This window comes from Felis catus, chromosome C1 (assembly GCF_018350175.1).
Source record: "Felis catus isolate Fca126 chromosome C1, F.catus_Fca126_mat1.0, whole genome shotgun sequence".
Lineage (NCBI taxonomy): Eukaryota > Metazoa > Chordata > Mammalia > Carnivora > Felidae > Felis > Felis catus.
In genome coordinates, this window is record NC_058375.1 from 182,047,443 (window position 1) to 182,068,841 (window position 21,399).

The 21,399-nt window shown below is 37.8% G+C and overlaps 1 protein-coding gene and 1 long non-coding RNA gene across 13 annotated transcripts in view; one reads left to right on the forward strand and one right to left on the reverse strand.

Moving 5' to 3' along the window:
• The window catches only part of DNAH7 (dynein axonemal heavy chain 7), a 265,373-nt gene that overhangs the window by 3,991 nt on the left and 239,983 nt on the right, over positions 1–21,399 (reverse strand). For 11 of the 12 annotated variants that reach the window (XM_045034170.1, XM_045034169.1, XM_045034174.1 and 8 more), the window contains 6 exons: positions 16,208–16,393; positions 14,615–14,752; positions 10,953–11,183; positions 7,566–7,718; positions 5,991–6,168; positions 869–972 (listed from right to left, as the gene is read on the reverse strand). In XM_045034170.1, the coding sequence (XP_044890105.1) occupies positions 869–972; positions 5,991–6,168; positions 7,566–7,718; positions 10,953–11,183; positions 14,615–14,752; positions 16,208–16,393 (990 nt within the window). The remainder of the gene's footprint in view (positions 1–868; positions 973–5,990; positions 6,169–7,565; positions 7,719–10,952; positions 11,184–14,614; positions 14,753–16,207; positions 16,394–21,399) is intronic. The other variant, XM_045034173.1, reaches the window with a different exon arrangement.
• On the forward strand, positions 2,870–6,326 carry LOC111561890. Its single transcript, XR_006583452.1, has 2 exons — positions 2,870–3,451; positions 6,038–6,326. It is a non-coding gene; the product is annotated as an uncharacterized LOC111561890 (long non-coding RNA).

Below are 21,399 nucleotides of genomic sequence, written 5' to 3' on the forward strand. Positions count from 1 at the left end.
TCATGATGCAGTAACAGATGGAAACAATATCTTACATAGCTTAGTTGGCCCATGTTGAAGATAGGTTCCTAGGAAACTTAAGTTTTTATGTGGATGACTTTCATATACTAACCTTTTAGTCTGCAGGTTTCATTTTTAAGTCAAGGTATATATACAATACAAATATGCATGTATTTGTATGTGGATACATATATAGTCAATCCTCATTCTTCCTGGATTCTGTGCAAATTTCATTATTGCTAAAATTTATTCATCACCCTCAAATCAATACTCTGTTTTATGATCATTCACAGGCATGCTCAGAGCCTCAAAAAAATGTGAGTCACCAGACAAACAGGTTCCCAGCTGAGTTTGAGTCTGTTGACATTCTGCTTTTCTATTTCACCTCTTGTAAATAAGTTTCCTTTTAACCGTTTATTTAATGCCAGGTCTTTTGCATTTTGTTATTGGTGGCGGTGGTGTCTCTCTGTTTAAAATGGCCCCTAAGCCTAGTGTCCAGGTGCTATCTAGTGTTCCTAAGTGCAAGAAGGCTGTGATAGGCATTAGGGAGAAAATAACTGGAGACTTTGTTCAGGCATGAGTTACAGTGTTGTTGTTCGTGAGTTCAATGTTAATGAATCAACAGTATATATTAAGCATTTTTAAACAAATGCAAAACAATGTCATGTCTTGATCAGTTAAAAATGTGATCAGAGGATTATTAGAAACTTAACTTTGTATTTCTCCTAGGAGCTATGGTTTCACATTCACTAATTCAGTGTTGGTAGGAACTTTATAAAATGTAATTACTATAAATGAGAATTGACTGTGTGTGTGTGTGTGTGTGTAAAATAGTGCTCCCCCCAATATTAGAATATCAAGTACTAACCACAGGCACTGTATCATAAAGAATTTTGGGATGGGATTCTGCAAGTTTCTTGATCTTTCTATTCCAGGAAGCTCCATCCAGAAATAATCCATAAATGAAAACACCTAAATATAAAAGAAGCAGGTTAATACAGCTGTTTAAATGTGCATGTTGATTAACTTTTGAATCTGAAATTCCTATTAGTGTGTACTCTGCAGATGATACTAGGGCAGCACCCTAAGGCTTGTTCTAAAGTAAAAGCAATATTCTGAGTGCTTTGTCTTAACATCCATATTCTAAGAATATATTTTGCCTAGTTAATTCAATAGTAAGATAAGATGTGGAGGATAAAACAAAAGGAATATTTAAAGAAAAAATTTTTTAACGTTTATTTTTTTAATTTTTTTTTCAACATTTATTTATTTTTGGGACAGAGAGAGACAGAGCATGAATGGGGGAGGGGCAGAGAGAGAGGGAGACACAGAATCGGAAACAGGCTCCAGGCTCTGAGCCATCAGCCCGGAGCCTGACGCGGGGCTCGAACTCACAGACCGCAAGATCGTGACCTGGCTGAAGTCGGATGCTTAACCGACTGCGCCACCCAGGTGCCCCTTAACGTTTATTTTTGAGAGAGACAAAGCACGAGCAGGAGAGGGGTAGAGAGAGAGGGAGACACAGAATGTGAAATAGGCTTCAGACTCTGAGCTGTCAGCACAGAACCCGACGTGGGGCTCGAACCCATGAACTGTGAGATCATGACCTGAGTCAAAATCAAGAGTCAGAACCTTAACCGACTGAGCCACCCAAGTGTCCCCATCAAATTTATACTGTCAATTGGCCAGTGATTATAATGTTAGAGGCCATGAAATCTGCAAGAAAAGCTCTTACTGTAATTGTAGGGATCCAGTGGCTTCTAGGCAGCACCTGAGCAAAATACTCTTGCACAGACCTCTAATACCAGGAAAGTTAATTTTCTCCTTTCCTTCTAGGATTTATTCTCATTCCCAGACCTCTCCTTAGTATGTATGAGAGAACACATGGAGAGGAGTTCCCTCTAAAATGTAATGTTGTACACTAACCAAAGAGCACAAATGAGGAAATCACTGGAACTCCGATCAGTTGTCAGACCGTCCTTTTGGTGTAAAACCTCAGGATTTGAATATAGGTATATACACATGGAAACACTCATTATAATGGTTGCACAGATGGGAAGGAAGCAACGTGGCGCCTAGAGAGACTGAGGTCTTTGTTCCTAATTTTTGTGTGTGACCTTGAGCAATTCATTTAACTTTAGACCTGTTTAGTCATCTGAGAACAACTGCAAAACATTTGTAAAACAATAATGCCTACTTTAACACCTCTACAAGGTAGACAGAGTCAAATCAGTTAATGTTGGTGAAAGCACTTTGTAAAATAGTATATAAAAGTCCACTTGGACCATATTGTCTAACAGGACTTTTTGTAATGATAGAAGTATTCTCTGTGTTTCCAATATGGTAGCCACTGACTATTAAACACCTGAAACATGGCTAATGTGACCGAGGGACTGAATTTTCATTTTAATTACAGTTTAATTTTTAAAGCCACATGTGGATAATCCAGTGATGGCTATTGGGGTGGGGGGAGACTTTTTCCTCTCTAGGTTTTAACTGATGGAAAGAATGGTTGGAATAAAAGGTCAGTTTTATTAACTGACACAGCACTTGTCCAGTAACATTTCAAGTTTTACTTGGTAAACCTGAATTGCAAAATGCATCTTGAGCCTGAAGTAACATGGAGGGTAGACTTGCCTGAGGGAGAGACAGATCACTCTGCAAGCCTATCCTATATATTAATGTTTCCAGCCAGATCTAAGTCCTGCAGGACAACCACAATACTAGATGGGAATAGCAGGGCTTGGGTGGCTCAGTTGGTTAAGCTTCAACTTCAGCTCATGATCTCGCGGTTCGTGAGTTCAAGCCCCACATAGGTCTCGGCTGACAGCTCAGAGCCTGGATCCTGCTTCGGATTCTATATCTCCCTCTCTCTCTCTGCCCGTCCCCTGCTCACACTCTCAAAAATAAACATTTAAAAAAAAATAGAGAAATGAATGATTAAGCTAAAAAAATACTCAGTTTAAAAAAAAATACTAGATGGGAATAGGGAAATAGAGGAGACTAAAAAATAGGTCCAAGACCTGTTTTAACACCCTGCCCCACTGACCTGTAAGCATAGCCCAGGAATTCTCTGGTTTTAACCAATTAGGTGATCTGTTCCTCGCTTGGGAAACAAAGATAATGTCAGAGCAAAAGAGTTCAACACCTAAGAAAAGTGGTAATAAGGATAAAATTTTCTCCAACCCAGTAACAATTTTATAGGAAATGTGATGGGGATATTCAAACGCATTTTTATTTCTCATAGCCAATACAGGCCGCATGGAAGACACAAGATCTGAAAGGATAGATGGGTGTTAACTGGGTCCTGATTCAGAGCCGCTCCTACCCTGTGAGTCACACCTTTTGCCATCCATGAGATGTGGTCATCACACAGAGTCAGGTCTGGCTTCTTCAGCCCTTCTCTTCAGGATTATCTGCCTCCCTTCCTGCTATGTAATGCCCTTCGCTGGTGAGTCCCCCATTAGCACTAGTAATTCAAAGAAGAGGAATCTTAGCAAGTACAGCTGGAAAGTAGGATTCCAAATCTATGTGGGTTTACAGTGGCTTTGTGGCCACTTTATGAATCACTTTGAGTGCCCTTTTTCATTATGTTTAATTTAATCGTAGGTAAATAGGCTCACTTCTTTGTGAGCCCCAGAATGCAGGGACGGGCGCACACTTAAGTGTGTATAAAAAAGGCTGGTGGAGTGGTAAAGATAAAGAAACTGGGAAAAAATTAGCCCAAGCTTTTCTCAAATGGGCTCTGGGATCCTCCCATGGGCATTCCATGGGAAAGTTGTTCCCTGGGAAAAGTCTAGTGCTCCAAATCATTCCATGGAATCTTATTTTGGTTTTGGTAATTAGGTTGGAAGGAAAAAGCCAGGAATGACAAAAAGGCTAAATTGTGGATATCTGTGTTTATTGGTAAAAATGTATGTGTGTGTGTTTGTGCAAAATAATAAAATGCGTGATTTAGTGAATATCTACTAGCTATTATAAATTAAACCTTGGCTGATACTTTAGTATTCAGTAAAATGGTTTAACTGATGACTATTCTTTACTGCATGATCTTGGACATGAAATAGTCCTTATTTATCTTTAAGTTGTACTTTATGCTTGCTCCACTGTTTTCAAGATAAGTTTGGATTTTAATGTATTTAATAAAAGCAGTTGTGAGTTAAATTAGTAAGTCACTGTAAAGAGAAATACCAACTACCTTGTAAAATGTCTAAGTTCAGTGTATAATGATTGGCAATTCAGTAGTTTGATCTTAAATATTAACTAGTTTATAAACTGCAGGCAATGCTTTTAGAAATTCGATTCTTTAGCTGAGTTCAAAAACCTCTAACTCTGAGGGACACCAATACTGCCTAGCCTTCAATCCAAATGCCATCTTCCCTGCCTTTTATCATAATGATGAGGAGAATTTAGGGGAAAAAAACCCAAAACACTGCATCTGAATTAAATACTTAGGAATCAATCATAGATTCTTCAAGGAACTTTCGTTGAGAAATGTAATGATGTTTTCAAACTTTTACTTCTACAAAAATATTCAGCAGGCCTTAGAGAAAGCTAGCTAAGCATAAGAGTCAGCCTGCAGTTTGCTTAACTCTGCCCATTGCTAGCTGTGAGACGTTGGGCAAATTACTTAACTTTCCTGAGCCTTAGTTTTGGCTGAGTGTAATGGGGATAATAGCAATATCTATTAATAACCTAGGGTTATTGTGAAGAGCTGGGCAGTTTCTGGCACCTATCAGTGGTACAGAGCAACTCTATACCCTTCCTTTGATTTGCTTTTACCCAGTTTAAACTCCTTTATCCCCCCTTCCTACTTAGTTTGAACAAAATTATCCTTCATGGTATATTGCTCATCTATATTTTGACTTTATTAGGGTGCAGGAACTCAAACGTCTATTTTTTTATTTTTTATTTTTTTTAACGTTTATTTATTTTTGAGACAGAGAGAGACAGAGCATGAACGGGGGAGGGTCAGAGAGAGGGAGACACAGAATCCGAAACAGGCTCCAGGCTCCGAGCTGTCAGCACAGAGCCCGACGCGGGGCTCGAACTCACGGATGGTGAGATCATGACCTGACCGAAGTCGGCCGCTCAACCGACTGAGCCACCCAGGCGCCCCTCAAACGTCTATTTATTGACATCTTTTACAGCATGTAATATAGCGAGCTGTACAGAGAATGCATTTTTTTTTAAAGGCTTATATAATTAAAGGAACAATAAACTAGGCAGAAGGTTGTTAAATACTCTTCAGGCATTTAATATGCCCATTCTGTGTGTGTTAGGAATAAAAGTATGAGAAGGATTAAGTCCTTAGAAACTCTAATTTTTAGAGGAGAAAAAGCTAGCAAAAAAGCATGAATGTGTCCAGTGAGAAAAGGAAAATCAGGAGAAACAAAGGGAGAAGGATGTCCCTTAGAAAGAGAAAGTTGTCAACTTGTAAGGACTGTTAAGAGTTTAAGATGAAGACTGATTTCATTTCATGGGATATGTCAATATGGAAGTCATTACTAACTCTGAAAAGATCATCAGTTGATTGGAGGAGATGAAAGGTAGGTGGAAAATAGGAAGTGAGAATCCGGAGAGGGTATGTAAAGCCAATTCTTTGGAGAAATTTGCTTTAAAGGGTGTAGAGACATGGGACAGTAACTGAGGGGATGTGGATGTTAAGACACTTGGAATTCTTTGTTGATGTGTTGTTGTTTTAAGTTTCATTTAAGTAATCTCTACACCCTATGTGGGCCTCAAACTCATGACCCCGAGATCAAGAGTTGCGCGCTCTGCTCTTCCAACTGGTGCCCTGTTGATTTGTTTTTAAGATGACAGATTGTGAAGAATGTTGCAAGTTCATATGAATTTCTTTTCCTCAACTATTTGAGAGTAAGTTACATACACAATGATTAAAATGTTAATAGCTGAGCAAAGTAAGCAAGAATGTTAAGCCTTTGTTCAGTACCTAGATATAAACCAACTCATTCTGTCACTGCACTTACCATCTTCTGGAGCATGCTTATACTCTTTGTCTTCCATCACTTCATAGTCAAACCCAAGAAGATCAATGGGGATGGTGTGTTTCCTGGCATAGTTCTGCTGGGCACCAGTCAGGAAGGCTTGTGTGAAGAAGAAGCCAGAAAGCCAGAAGACTGGAGGAGGGCCAACCTCATACCATTGCTACAGTGTCAAAGCACAAGTGTTCTCAGGCTAGAGCCTTTCAACTTCAAATACAACACTGCTTAATAAAATTTACTCCCCAATGCTCCCCCTTATTATCTTTTAGGTAGATTAATAAATGAGCTAACACTTTGAGGAATAAAAAGCTATACTGTCAAGGTTTTAAAAAGATACTTATTCAGTGTTTGTTCTGACTTCAATTTCATATCCATTGCACCAGCTAGAGGATCACAGTGTGGGTAAAGGCAAAAGTAAATGTCTTTATACATGTTCAGTGATTCCTTCCAAAAACTCCATACAATAACGAATATCTAGTATATGTTGCACATATAACATGTTACATAGTTGAATAGAAGAGATCCATATAACATCTGGTAATGTTTTTTCCACTTTTCCTCTCTAGTCATTAGTGTCTAGCAGATTATTCCTTTGGAAGTTTTCCCACCTACTTTACCAAAATACAATGAAATCCAACACATGGAAACACATTATTATACAAGGAACTTCCAAAAGAAACAGGGTAGTGAGTGCTTAAGATTTTTATAAATATCAAGATATTTACTCTGTTTATATATCTTTTTTTTAAATATCATATCTTAATAAGCTAATTGAGTACTGACTTTAACTAAACAGTAAGTTATAGAAGTCTAATGAATTTCAAGAACTTTTCCTCGTTAGAGTCCAAGGTAGATCCTTCATCTTTCAAGAACAATCTTAATGTTTTAGTATCAACTCTAGTATAACAGAAGACCTGTGTTATGGAAGGTAAATTTAGCCATTTTACCCCTGCAGAAATTTCCTCATAGGCAGTTTCTGATGCATTATGTACAGCATTTAGGACATTAATCAATACTTCTAGTGAATATAATTGTTAATAAGAAGATAGTGAAGCACCAATATTATCAGATAATTAGGAGGCAGTCTTCTGTCCACTCAACATTTCCAAGGCAGTTAGCCATTAAGATTATTATTGTCTTGGGCTGAACCAGCAGTCTAGTGATTTCATGACCTGTAAGAATGCTGGACAAGGAAGAGATCAGGCTTCTTGCTAGTAGCTTCTCTGGCTTTCAAAGGTGCTCTGTTCTAGAAATCTATTTTAATGCTTAGTATTTAAGGGAAAAATAAACATAGCCAGTTGTTTTCCCTCTTCAAGTGTCACTGATTTGAATGTCTAAGTTTATTGAGCATGAACACCTACTTTCAGAGATTCTACTTCCAACATTAGTATTTTGACAGTGAATGGAACAGTTACATAAATTATATGCAATACTGAGTAATGGTCATTAGTGCCTGAGATGCACAGAAAACTAGAGTCATTAATACTCCTGGCATCAGGGATCCTGATTGAAGAAAATGAAATCAAAAGAAACAATGTATGATCATTTAGATGAACTCACCTGCAAGAATTTTAGTCTCGCAAGGAAGTCATTTACATAGCTCCCAAGTGGTTTAAGGCTTGGGTATGATTTACCCATCCACATTCCTGGAATTTTGACATTTAGAATACTGCTAACCACTTCTTCAAGATCTGTAGACATTACTACAAGCCCCTGAAACACATTTAGCCTTGGTTAAAATGATAGCATTGCTTTTGGACAATCTCTTCTTCAATGCCTTTTTCATAATTCGCCTGTATTTACAATTGTGATTAGTTGAGTCACATAAGCAGAAACTGAGGAATATGTTCTTTTACTGCCAGTAAGTCATGCAGTCACTACTGAGTTATTCCTTACGAAAACATTGACAATTTTAACTTTAATCAAATTTTCTTATTGAAGTATAATTGACATATAACCTGATACAGTTGACCATTGAACAACATGGGTTGGAACTGTGTGGGTCCTCATGGATTTTTTTCAATAAATGTATGGAAAAACTTTTGGAGATTTGTAACAGTTCGAAAAAACTCACAGATGAACCAATTAGCCTAAAAATACTGAAAAATTTTGGAGAAAGGTGTTGTAAGAATACAGTATATAATACATATAACATACAATTGTAAGTTAATTGACTATACAATGGCTAAGGCTTCTAGTCATCAGTTGGCTATTAGTAGTTAAGTTTTTGAGAAGTCAGGAGTTATGATGATTTTAATATTTGTATATATTGTAAAATGATAATAAATCTAAGATGTCCTCATACAGTTTTTTTCTTGTGATGAGAACTTTTAAGATTCACTCTCAGCAACTTTCAAATTTGCAATACAGTATTATTAACTGTATTAATAGTCATTATGCTGTACATTGCATCCCTATGACTTTTATTTTATAACTGGAAGTTTGTACCTTTTGACCTCCTTCACTCTTTTGCCCACCCTGGAAAGTCTTAATACTTAGCAACTCACTAGCTATTAAATCACAGCCTAACTTTGACTTACTTTACTACCCTATTAACTGGACAACTAAGGGGCACCTAGGTGGCTCAGTTGGTTGAGTCAGCGTCCAACTGGCTCAGGTCATGATCTCACAGTTCTTGAGTTCGAGCCCCATGTCGGCGTCTGTGCTGACAGCCTGGAGCCTGGCTTGGGATTCTGTGTCTCCTTTCTCTGCCCCTCCCCTCCCCATGCTGTGTGTTCTCTCCCTCAAAAATAAATGTTAAATGGACAACTAATACATCTCTATCCTGCCTTCTGAAAAGACTAGTGATTAAAATTAGAAAAATCTTATGAAATGCTTGGAAAAGTTAAAATATCCTGGCTTCCAATTGTGAAGTCTAATTGATCTTATCCCATTTTGTTACTTAAGTAAACTCTGCCCAACGTGGGGCTTGAACTCACATCCCCGAGATCAAGAGTGGCATGTCCTACCAACTGAGCCAGCCAGGCACCCCAATCTTATCCCATTTATTTATTTATTTATTTATTAACGTTTATTCATTTTTGAGAGAGAGAGACAGCATGAATGGGGGAAGGTCAGAGAGAGAGGAAGACACAGAATCTGAAACAGGCTCCAGGCTCTGAGCTGTCAGCACAGAGCCCGACGCGGGGCTTGAACTCACGGACCACGAGATCATGACCTGAGCCGACGTCGGACGCCCAACCGACTGAGCCACCCAGGCTCCCCAATCTTATCCCATTTTGAATCACCGATGTACAGATGTTAAAACTTCAAGGCCCTTGAAAAGTATTGCTTCATTGATCTTGCAATTGGGCCAGTTGCCATCATCATTTCTCTTTCTTCTATAGGTGATAATTTTACTCCCAACTAACATGGAGGAGATTTTAGAGTATATCTAATGGGTTCAACGCCCACATTTGATTTGTCTCCTTCCCAAACCCACTAAAACAACAGTAAAAGGATTTATTTTTTAAGGGCATAAGCCCACAAGAACAAAAAAAACAGGGAAAGACAAAAATGACAACACAGTTTTGGGAGCTAGATAGCATATGGACTGTTGGTAGATGATGTAGAAGTCAGGAGAAAACCTGATCTTCCATTAGCAAAGGAGAAAACTAAGAATCAACTAGATATTACTGCAGAACACCCAAAACTATTTGGAGTTGATGGGCCTAAATGAAAGTGAGGAGTTGCAGGTGGTACTAAATGAACAGGGTTATTGAAATCTGGCTTAGAAAACAGATTCCTGGGACTTCTTTCACAAATCTGCACATTGCCTACCTTGAAACAGGTAATGAAATGCTCATTCAAGGAAAGGAACATGAAGAAATCCCTGGAGGGATGCCAGGCTCAGTTGGAGTCACATGACCATCCTGACATTGGGAATTAAGTGAATGCATGTACACTGAGATGCTCAGATTCCTGAGGCCTCTTTCCCCTTTCCCCCAGAATACTGGAGACCAGGACTTTCTCTCCCAGGTAGGATATAGGAAGAACCAGGTCAAGGAGAAAGACATGATACTGAATGCTTCTTAGCCAAACAGCGCAGTTAGACTAAACTACAGCCAGTCTGGTAGACTCCTCTTTCAATAATAACTCACATTCAAGCACTTTTCTTCTCCCATGCTACTATTAGAACCAAACTCAGCTGGACTAGTTCAGTAGCATAATTGGTCTCTGCCTGCATTCTTGTTCCCCTACAGTCCTTCCTGCAGTGGTCAGAGTGAACTTTTAAAAATGTAAAACAGATCATTTCACTTCATTGCGTAAATCCCTCTGAAGACCTCTCCTTACTTTTACACTTTAGAATAAAATTCATGATCTTAACCATGGCCAACAAGGCCATCATGAGTCTGTGGCTTCCTCTCTCTGTCCTACCATTTTCCTCATGCTCTCTCCACGAGCCTACCCTACTGTGTTCCGAGACCATGCCAAGCTTGTTCTCATGGCCTTTGCACTTGTTATATCCTCTGCCCAAATGTTCTGTGGTTTGCCCTTAAGGTCAGGCCTCTGCTCAAGGGTCAGCTCCCGAGAGGAGCCTGACTCAAAATGACAGAATTTCCCACCCATCACTCTCTATTCTCTTATCCTTTATTGTTTCCATGGAACTTACCACTTAATGAAATTATATATTTGTTTTTAAATTTTTGTCTCCCTTATAAAAACTTAAGCTCTATGAAGGCAACAGCTTTGTCTTTCTTACTCCTTAACACTTTTTCTTAGCATGTATCCTATCTAGCAAATTATGCTAACATACTCCATACTTGATTACCCAGTCATTAACTGTCCCCCCCAGAATTCTATCTGTCCTTCAAAGGCAAGGATTTTGCTTCTATCCTCAGAATGAAGGATAGTGCTTGCATAGAATCTCTCCCCAATACATATTTGCTGAGTAAAATGAATGATCAGTTTATTGCCGTGACTTTTCTTTGGTATATTTCCCCTTACCTTGATTGCCTTTTGAATGTTAACGCACGATTCCCTTATGGTCTGCAACAACTTATTGAAACGCCCCATCTCTTGGACAAGTACAGTGTTCATGCTCTGAGTGTAAGTTGTCGGGTATCTCCTCATTGCAGCCTCAACATCAAAGTTGTTTGGAAGTTTACCCAAGATATCACCAGCAACCTCACTTACTACTTCATCTGATGATTTTGCACCGGCATCTGCTGAACGAGACTGTCAAGAATTCAAATGAAAAGTCAGAAATCCTCATAAAGGTCTAGGAATTGCTGTGTAAGAAAACTCCTAAGGTAAATTTTGTAAGAATGAGTACCACTCTATTCTACCGATGATTCTTCTCCACTCAAGATTTATTCAAGTGATGGAAATAGGCATGGGGGCAGAGATTCAGGAGAAAACCATTGTTAGGGAGGAGGAAGAAAAGAGCACCGACAGTGTTTACGGGCCAAAGAGGGTCTGGAGGAAGCAAATATGTGGTACATTGTGCTGTCTGGGTTGAGGGGGAGGAGTGGGTGCTGTGGGTAGAGGGAGCACAAGCATTTAAGTTGGTGGGGTGGTGGAGGGACAATGGTCATTAAAACCCAGAAGAAGGAAGTCTGATCTTGCTTTGAGAAAGCTTGCCACAAAATATATTTGCCAATAACTCTGGTGCCTACTGGTTGCCAAAAGCAGAGATATAGTTTTGTCCTTGAACCAGGAGGGCAAAGAAAATAAGCTCGTCTTCTCTAAGCAGGTGGAAGAGTTATAGAGAAAGGCAGACTTTAGTGATTCACACTGGAAGGAAGGAAGGGGAATTTCAATTTTTATTTTTTATGTTCATAGTGGCAGGGTGTAAATGAATCTATATTTTCTGGAAAAATCATTTAAATCCTCAGAATAAATGAATGTGTGTGCACACACACGCACGCTGAGAGAAAACAAGCACAATTAGAATACAAATGAACATATCTCCTATTTTTCCAGCCCTAGGAAATTTTGTGCAGTCCTATGTTCAGATTTGGTGTTTCCTGGTTTCTTTACTGAAACTTAGGCATAAGCACAAGAACTCTGCAAAAGTAACAATTCCCAACTCTGACATTTCTTGTTCTAAGTTTTTTGCTGTTCTAATTTTTAAAGGTATTTTAAATCCATAATGCAAAAGTTTTGTCATTGTTAACTTGCTCTCCAAACTCTGCTGTTCTGGTCTCTTTGCCTCTGAATTGTGGTAAACCGATGTAGAATCACTGGACCACTTGCCTACCCATTACTATAATTGTACTTGCCAATCTGAGTCTGAGGGTGTTGAAAGAGGCTGTTTAATTACATACTGAGAAGATACCCCATGTGTTTTTAAACTTATTTGTTTGGTTCTGAGTCATTCTCTGTTGGAACGAACCCTCTGTTTTATGTATTCTGTAATGTGGCACACCCCATCAAAGCCCTTTTGGCTTTAAATAAAGCCAAAAGACACAATAAATGTCCTGTTTTCAGACTACTGTGTATCACGTGTGTCTAATATTCCTAAAGACCTACCTATTCATGTCTGTACATATACTTTTGTACTCGGGCAGTGACTGACTTTTACTGGTATTATTAACATGTAAAAATGGGCATAAAAACAGTCTCTGTCCTTTTTGCTTGTTAGAAAATGTGATCTTACAGTAGATCAGACCTAGGAGTTCCATGGACTTTTCCATCCAGGATAGCACACCATTTTATCCTGCTAATCTTCTAGTTTGTTTGTTTGTTTGTTTTTTCCCCAGCATCTCTTATTATCTGCCCTTCTAGGTCCTACCCATCTTTAGAAGCTAGAAAGAAGAAAGCTCTGTGATTCAGAACACAGATTCTGGAGCCAAACTAGTGGGAGTCAGACTGCTTGGCTTTGATTCCTGGCTTGAAATTGTACTGGCTGACCTTAAGCAAGCTACTTAATCATTCTGTATCTGTTTTCTAGCTGTAAAGTGGGAGTAGTTAGCCCTTACTTCACACAATTGCTGTATGTATTATTACACTGTTATACATGAAGCACTGAGAACTATTACCATTATTACTCTGACATTCCATAAAAGTAAAAAAGATCAGCTAGAATTTCAGTTAGTGGGATAATTCACTTGACCGAATAAGCATTCTTATTAAAATTTTACTCAATCACTAAGGGAACTCTGGTCGTTTGGACTCATTTGCTTTCAAAAATCAAAAACAAACAACTGAGCACTTCTTCTGAAGGACAAAAAAATACAAGAGAAGATCTCTTAATAGAAGAGCAAGATTAAATACTTTGCATTCAAATATACGGACTTGTGCCCATGGCATGCTGAATTCTATTGCCTTAGATTACTCTCTGACATGCCCTTACATTTACATCTCACAAATGGAGTTGTGTGTCTATGGCGTGTCAACTGTATCTTCCTCCTCAACCTTTTTATACATTTTATACTTACTACTGCAATTCCATTCTTCATTCTTTTTTTAAAGTAGCATACAATTCCTTTTTATGTTTATTTATTTTTGAGAGAGAGAGTGAGAGAGTGAGTGCACCCACGGAGGAGGGGCAGAGAGAGAGGGGGACAGAGGATCTGAAGCGGGTTCTGTACTGACAGCAGAGAGCCCGATGTGGAGCTTGATCTCATGAACCATGAGATCATGACCTGAGCTGAAGTTGGACACTTAACTGAGCTACCCAGGCGTCCTACAATTGTATTCTTTAAATAGTATGTAGGGGGGCGCCTGGGTGGCTCAGTCGGTTAAGCGTCCAACTTTGGCTCAGGTCATGATCTCACGGTTCATGAGTTCGAGCCCCGCATCGGGTTCTGTGCTGACAGCTCAGAGCCTGGAGCCTGTTTCGGATTCTGTGTCTCCCTCTCTCTCTCTGACCCTCCCCCATTCATGCTCTGTCTCTCTCTGTCTCAAAAGTAAAATAAATGTTAAAAAAAAAAAAACCTTAAATAGTATGTAGGGGTGCCTCGGTGGCTCCATCAGTTAAGCATTGGACTCTTGATGTAGGCTCAGGTCATGATGTCACGGTGGTGAGACTGAGCCTAAGCGTGGAGCCTCCTTGGGATTCTCTCTCTCCATGTCTCTCTGCTCCTCCCTTGCTCCCACATGTCCCTCTCAAAACAAATAAACTTTAAGAATAAATAAATAAATAAATAAATAAATAAATAAATAAATAAATAAATGTTATGTCATCTGATAAACTACTGATGTAAAGGAAACTGTTTCTATGTAAACTAGGCTAAATGTTCTGGAATATTTGAAAAAGATAAGTCATTTTAAAAGCTGCTGTTGATTTAATAACAGACCAGAAAACGGGCAAAATTCTAGATGAATTCCAGCATCAAACTGCTTCCCAAGTATCTTTGATATTTTTCCACTTTAAAGGAATTAAAAAGGGACGTAAGATATAACGCACTTGGACACGATTTATGCAAGAAAGGCAAAATGGAACTCCTAGCAGCTGAATGGTACTCAAAGATTCTTTCCAAATCAAACATGGATGAAAAAAAAAAAAGCCATATGTTCATGTACTTGCTGTTTAAGTTCATATTTAAGGTACACGGGGATTTTTTTTCTTTTCCTTAAAATGGTTCTCACTTTAACAGATGGCACATGTGCTTGGCCGGCATCCTTTCCAGCCTCAGAAGCCAGTTCCTGTACCGATCACATACCTGCGTGAGAAGAATGTTATCAAATAGCAGTTGAGTTTCTGATTGATCTTTAGTGATATCTGCATTGGCATTCATCCCAAAGATTTCTGGTGCAGGGTTCAGCGGCAGAGTCTTTGTGTATTCGATGTAGCTTTTGTGCTGCAAAGATGAATAACCAAGAGTCAGGAGGCTAGAAATCAATTATCCTGTAGAACTTTCTCAGTGAAAGAGATAATTTTCAATACTCAAGTTATTAAGTGGATGAGCCTGTGAAACTGGACACCGAATGCTTTTATTTTCTTTCAACCTGGGGCAAAGTTAAAAAAAAAAAAAGGACACATTTAGGGAGAAAAAGAAAATGTTCTGTACAATTGGAATGGATTTTAAAATGGAGAGAGGAATATCTTGGCCATCTCATTTAGAAAACCTTCTGGAGAAATTTTTCTATACCACATTTGATGATGATTGTTCTTAATTTATTGCAATATTTTCTTTCTCTTTATTCTGATTTTTCTGTTTACTCTTGTGATAAATCCATGTAATTCAAAAAGTAAAAATTACCCAAATTTTTATTATACTGACAAAATCACCATTAAAATATCATTTTATGTACATGCACACACATTTTACATTTTATTTACATGGACTTCTGTCAAAATTGCATACCTTTCTTTATGCTCATATAACCATACAAACACTCATATACATATATGGTGGGTGCAGGTGGGGGATTGGTCACTGATGGTTTTTTGAAACGGGTCATGTTACATATACCTGACTTTATCTTGCCTTTTTCTCACGTGACAACTCATCACTGGAGATCTTGATACTCATGGCCCCACACATGTCGACTTGCTCCACTCACTTAGTGACCTAAGCTCTGGGACTGATTTTCTCTTCATCCCTATTGACATCTGCTCTCAGCTAACATTAATCCGAATGGATGTTAGGGTTATGGTATGTACCTCTGTTGCATGTGGTCATATGTTTAGTTTTCAATATGTATCATTTTGGCTTTTAGGAATAAAATGAGAACCAATGCAATTGTCCTGGCAGTCCCTAGAAGTCTAGGGACTTCTATCTATCACTTCTAGTCTAAAACTGTGTGATACACATCTTCCACTAGGCAGGCCTGGAAAAGAGAGGAGAAGGAAATGGACTCTTGCAGAAGCTGGTTGTATGACTCTCATCCCCTTTCTACCTGTGTGGCCTTGAGCAAGTCTTTCAACTTTAGTGAACCTGCTTTCTTATTTGTACAAAGGACAGAATAAGAATAGCAATGTTAATTCGGTGCTCTAATGAGATAAATACCTGTACAGCATTGTAAATAATTAAGCATGATCTAAATATTAACTATTATTAATATTATTTTATTTGTTTTTTGAATGTTTATTGATTTTTGAGAGAGACAGACAGAGTGTGAGCAGGGGAGGGGCAGAGAGAAAGGAAGACAGAATCCGGAACAGGCTCCAGGCTCTGAGCTGTCAGCACAGAGCCAGACGCGGGGCTCGAACTCACAAACCATGAGATCATAACCTGAGCTGACGTTGGCCGTTCAACCGACTGAGCCACCCAGGCGCCCCTGCTCTTAATTTTCTTGAAGGTCGTACTTACATCACCAGAGGGAGGGACGAAATAGATGCCACTTGAGTCGAATTTATAGCCTGGATTTTGAACTAATTCTGTGCTGAAGAATTTGTTTAGAATGCTACGCAGCGTGCGCCGGTCCCAGTCGTCGGTCACCCTGCCTCCGTAATTGCATTCCCCGGTCATGTACCGCAGAGCGTCATAAGGCAGTTCCTAGAATCGAGAGTTAAAGTCGCTCAACAGCTAAGAGTTCTCAGCAGCAGGTTAAGCAGAGCTGTGGTTCCTGTTCGCACATGTTATTAAATGAAACTGCTTACAAAAATTTGTATTAAACACAATCTCCCTTTATATACTTCTTTGCTAATTGTTGCAATTTCCTCCAGGGTCTTTGTCACCTTGTGTGGCTTGTCATTTTCATTCAGTCAATGCCGAAAACAGAATTCATCTAGTAACTTGTGCACTCACTCACTCAACCAACACTAATGGGCCACCTACTACATGCCAGACACAAAAGACCATAATCCCATCCTTGAAAATTTTGCATTGCTGAGTGACATTCAAAACAAATCCAATATAATTCAGAGATGATTAGTGTTAACTTCCTTCACCACTTTTTCAGATCCCTGCATACTTTGCCAATTGGAATCACTGTAGAAACAATTTTGCGTATAATTTTCCACCACATCTCCTATTGTGAGATACTTTTTACCATTTCATGAAGTACTCTTAAAATATTTTAATAACTATCTTTTATAGGGAACATTTCAGTTACTCCTAATTTTCTGTTTTCTGTTTCGTTAAATATACTTTTCTTAAAATTTTTAATGATTCTTAAATCTAGATTCTTGAAAAGGAAATTACTCTATCAAAGGTAGGGAGCTGATAAAAGGCAATTGATTAATGTCACCAAACTGCTTTTCTGAAAGGCTGCAGCAATCATGGGAATCAGTTTAAAAAGTTTTGCTAATGGTTGCCCAAAGATAATTAATATTGTATTAATTTGCATTTCTCGAATACCAGTGAAATTCATCATTTTTTCCTGTTTAATAACATTTGTTCTGTGAACTAGCCTTCTACCCATTTTTTTTAGTTAAAGTTTTAATAGCTTTACTTGTATAAGCCGTTTTATAAGTTGTCCTTTTTAAATAAATTTGTGGAAATATTTTTTCCTTTTACTTTGTTTTTTCATAATATTCTCTGGTGTGAAGAATGTAAAAATGTTTATGAGTGCAAAAGTACTGATTGTTCATCTAGCAATTTCTTTTCTCCTCAGCATAAATACTTAGACATCCACCAGCAATATAGAGAATTCTATTTCTCACTGCTCTCAGCAAAACTGAGCATTATCATTTAGAAGAAAAAGTTGACATTAGACAATAACATTGTTTTTAGGTTATTTTTAAAATATACATATTTTTATTTCAAAATAATCTCTACACCCAAGAAGGGGCTTGAACTTACAACCCCAAAACAAGAGTCTCATGCTCTACCAACTGAGCCAGCCAGTTTTTAAGTGCATTTTACTTTTTACTGTGATATAATTGACACAAACATCATATTAATTTGAAGTGTATAATGATTTGGTATTTGTGTATATTGTGAAATGATCACCATAATGTCTATTTAACATGTCATTACACATGATTACACATTTTTTTTATAAGAACTTTTAAGATCTATTCTTAGCTGCTTTCAAATATGCAATACAGTATTATTAACTATAGTTACCACGCTGGACATTACATACATTAGGTTATATTTTTGACATTTACACTTTAAAAATATTTATTCAGCATTTGTATTTATTTTGAGATAGGGAGGGGCAAAGAGAGAGGGAGAGAGATAATCTTATGAACCCGTGGGATCATGACCTGAGCCAAAATCAAAAGTTGGATGCTCAACTGACTGAGCCACCCAGGTGTCCCCCTACTCTGTTCTTCTTTGTGTTTTCCTCATTTGAATGATTATATTTATTATTATTATTATTATTATTATTATTATTAACTTCTTTACACAGATACTAAAACACTTGGTCAGATAAATTTTAGCTATCTCTTCAATTTTCTTTTCTTTTTATTTTTAAGATGTTTAATTGTTTATGGTATTTTTGATATAGCAATGTGTTGTTTTGTTTATTCAATTTAAATTCTGGTTGGTTAACAAACAGTGCAATATTCGTTTCTGGAGTAGAATTCGGTGATTCATCACTTACATACAACGCCCAGTGCTCATCACAAGTACCCTTCTTAGTACCCGTCACCCATCTAGCCTATCTCTCACCGATCTCCCCTCAGCAACCCTGAGGAACAGCAACAGCAACCCTGTTTGTTCTCTATCACTAAGAGTCTCTTATGGTGTCTTTCCCTCTCTTCTTTTTGCACCCCCTTTCCATATGTTCATGTGTTTTGTTTCTTAAATTCCACATATGAGTGAAATCACATGGCATTTGTCTTTCTCTGACATATTTTGCTTAGTGTAATACACTCTATTTCTATCCACATCATTGGAAATGGCAAAATGTCATTATTTTTGAAGGCTGAGTAATATTCCATTGCATATACAGACTTTTTAAAAAAATTTTTTTAAATGTTTTAAAAAGTTACATCCAAGTTAGTTAGTATATAGTACAATGATTTTAGAAGCAGATTCCAATGATTCATCTCCAGTGTTTTCCAGGGTGGCTGCACCAATTTGGATTCCCACCAGCAGTGTGAAAGTGTTCCTCTTTCTCTGCATCCTCACCAACATCTGTTGTTTCCTGGGTTGTTGATTTTAGCCATTTTGACTGGTGTGAGGTAGTATCTCATTGTGGATTTGATTTGTATTTCCCTGATGATGAGTGATGTTGAGCATTTTTTCATGTGTCTGTTGGCCATCTGGATGTCTTCTTTGGAAAAGTATCTATTCATGTCTTTTGCCCATTTCTTCACTGGATTATTTGTTTTTTTGGGTGAGTTTGAAAGGTTCTTCATAGATTTTGGATACTAACCCTTTATCTGATATGACATTTGCAAATATCTTCTCCCATTCTGTTGGTTGCCTTTTAGTTTTGCTGATTGTATCCTTCGCTGTGCAGCTTTTCATCTTGATGAGGTCCCAATAGTTCATTTTTGCTTTTGTTTCCCTTGCCTCCAGAGACGTGATGAGTAAGAAGTTGCTGCGGCTGAGGTCAAAGAGGTATTTGCCTGTTTTCTCTTCGAGGATTTTGATGGCTTCCTGTCTTAGGTTTAGGTCTTTCATCCATTCTATTTTTGTGTATGGTGTGTATTATGTGTATGGTCCAGGTTCAACCTTCTGCATGTTATTGTTCAATTTTCCCAATACCTTTGCTGAAGAGACTGTCTTTATTCCATTGGCTATTCTTTCCTGCTTTGTCAAAGACTAGTTGGCCATATGTTTGTGGGCCATTTCTGGGTTCTCTATTCTGTTCCATTGATCTAAGTGTCTGTTTTTGTGCCATACTTTCTTGATGATTACAGCTTTGTAACATATCCTCAAATCTTCAAATTCAGGATTGTTTTGGGTATTCGGGGTCTTTTCTGGTTCCATACTAATTTTAGGATTATTTGTTCTAGCTCTGTGAAGAATGCTGGTGTTATTTTGATAGGGATTGCATTGAATATGTAGATTGCTTTGGGTAGTATCGGCATTTTAACAATATTTGTTCTTCTTATCCAGGAGCATGGAATCTTTTTCCTTTTTTTTGTGTGTCTTCTTCAATTTCTTTCATAAGCTTTCTATTCTTTTCAGTGTATAGATTTTTCACCTATTTGGTTAGGTTTATTCCTAGGTATTTTATGGTTTTTGGTGCAATCATAAATGGGATCGATTCCTTGATTTCTCTTTCTGCTGCTTCATTATAGTTGTATAGGAATGCAACCAATTTCTGTGCATAGATTTCATATCCTGTGACTTTGCTGAATTCATGGATCAGTTCTAGTTTTTTGGTAGAATCTTTTGAGTTTCCCATATAGAGTATTATATCATCTCTAAAGAGTGAAGGTTTAACATCTTCCTTGCCGATTTGGATGCCTTTCATTTCTTTGTGCTGTCTGATTGCTGAGGCTGGGACTTCCAATACTATGTTGAATAACAATGGTGAGAGTGGAAATCCTTGTAATGTTCCTGACCTTAGGGGGAAAAGCTCTCAGTTTTTCCCCATTGAGGATGATATTAACGGTGGGTCTTTCATACATGGCTTTTATGATCTTGAGGTATGATATTTCTATCCCTACTTTCTTGAGGGATTTTATCAATAAACGATGCTGCATTTTGTCAAATGCTTTCTCTGCATCTATTGAGAGGATCATGTGGTTCTTGTCCTTTCTTTTATTAATGTGATGTGTCACTTGGATTGATTTGCAGATATTGAACCCACCCTGAACCCCAGGTATACATCACACTAGATTGTGGTGAATAATTCTTTTAATGTATTGTTGGATATGGTTTGCTAGTATCTTGTTCAGAATTTTTGCATCCATGTTCATCAGGGAAATTGGTCTGTAGTTCTCTTTTCTATTGGGGTCTCTGGTTTTGGAATCAAGGTAATGCTGGCCTTGCCTTGTAGAATGAGTTTGGAAGTTTTCCTTCCATTGCTATCTTTTGTCACAGCTTCATAAGGATAGGTGTTAACTCTTCTTTAAATGTTTGGTAGAATTCCCTGGAAAGCCATCCAGCCTTGGACTCTTTTTTTTGGGGGGGGGATTTTTGATTACTAATTCAATTTCTTTACTGGTTATGTGTCTGTTCAAATTTTCTGTTTCTTCCTGTTTGAGTTTTGGTAGTTTGTTTCTAGGAATTTGTCCATTTCTTCCAGATTGCCCAATTTATTGGCATGTAATTGCTCATAACATCTCTTATTATCATTTGTATTTCTGCAGTGTTGGTTGTGATCTTTCCTCTTTCATTCTTGATTTTATTTATTTGGGTCCTTTCCTTTTTCTTTTTTTTTTTTTTTTAATTTTTTTTCCTTTCCTTTTTCTTTTTGATCAAACTAACCAGGGGTTCATCAATTTTGTTAATTCTTTCAAAGAACTAGCCCCTGGTTTCATTGATCTGTTCTACTGTTTTGTTTTTTTTATTTTTATTTTTATTATTTTTTTTTTGGTTTCTATAGCATTGATTTCTGCTGTAATCTTTATTATTTCCTGTTTTCTGCTTATTTTGGGTTTTATTTGCTGTTCTTTTTCCAGCTCTTTAAGGTATAAAGTTAAGTTGTG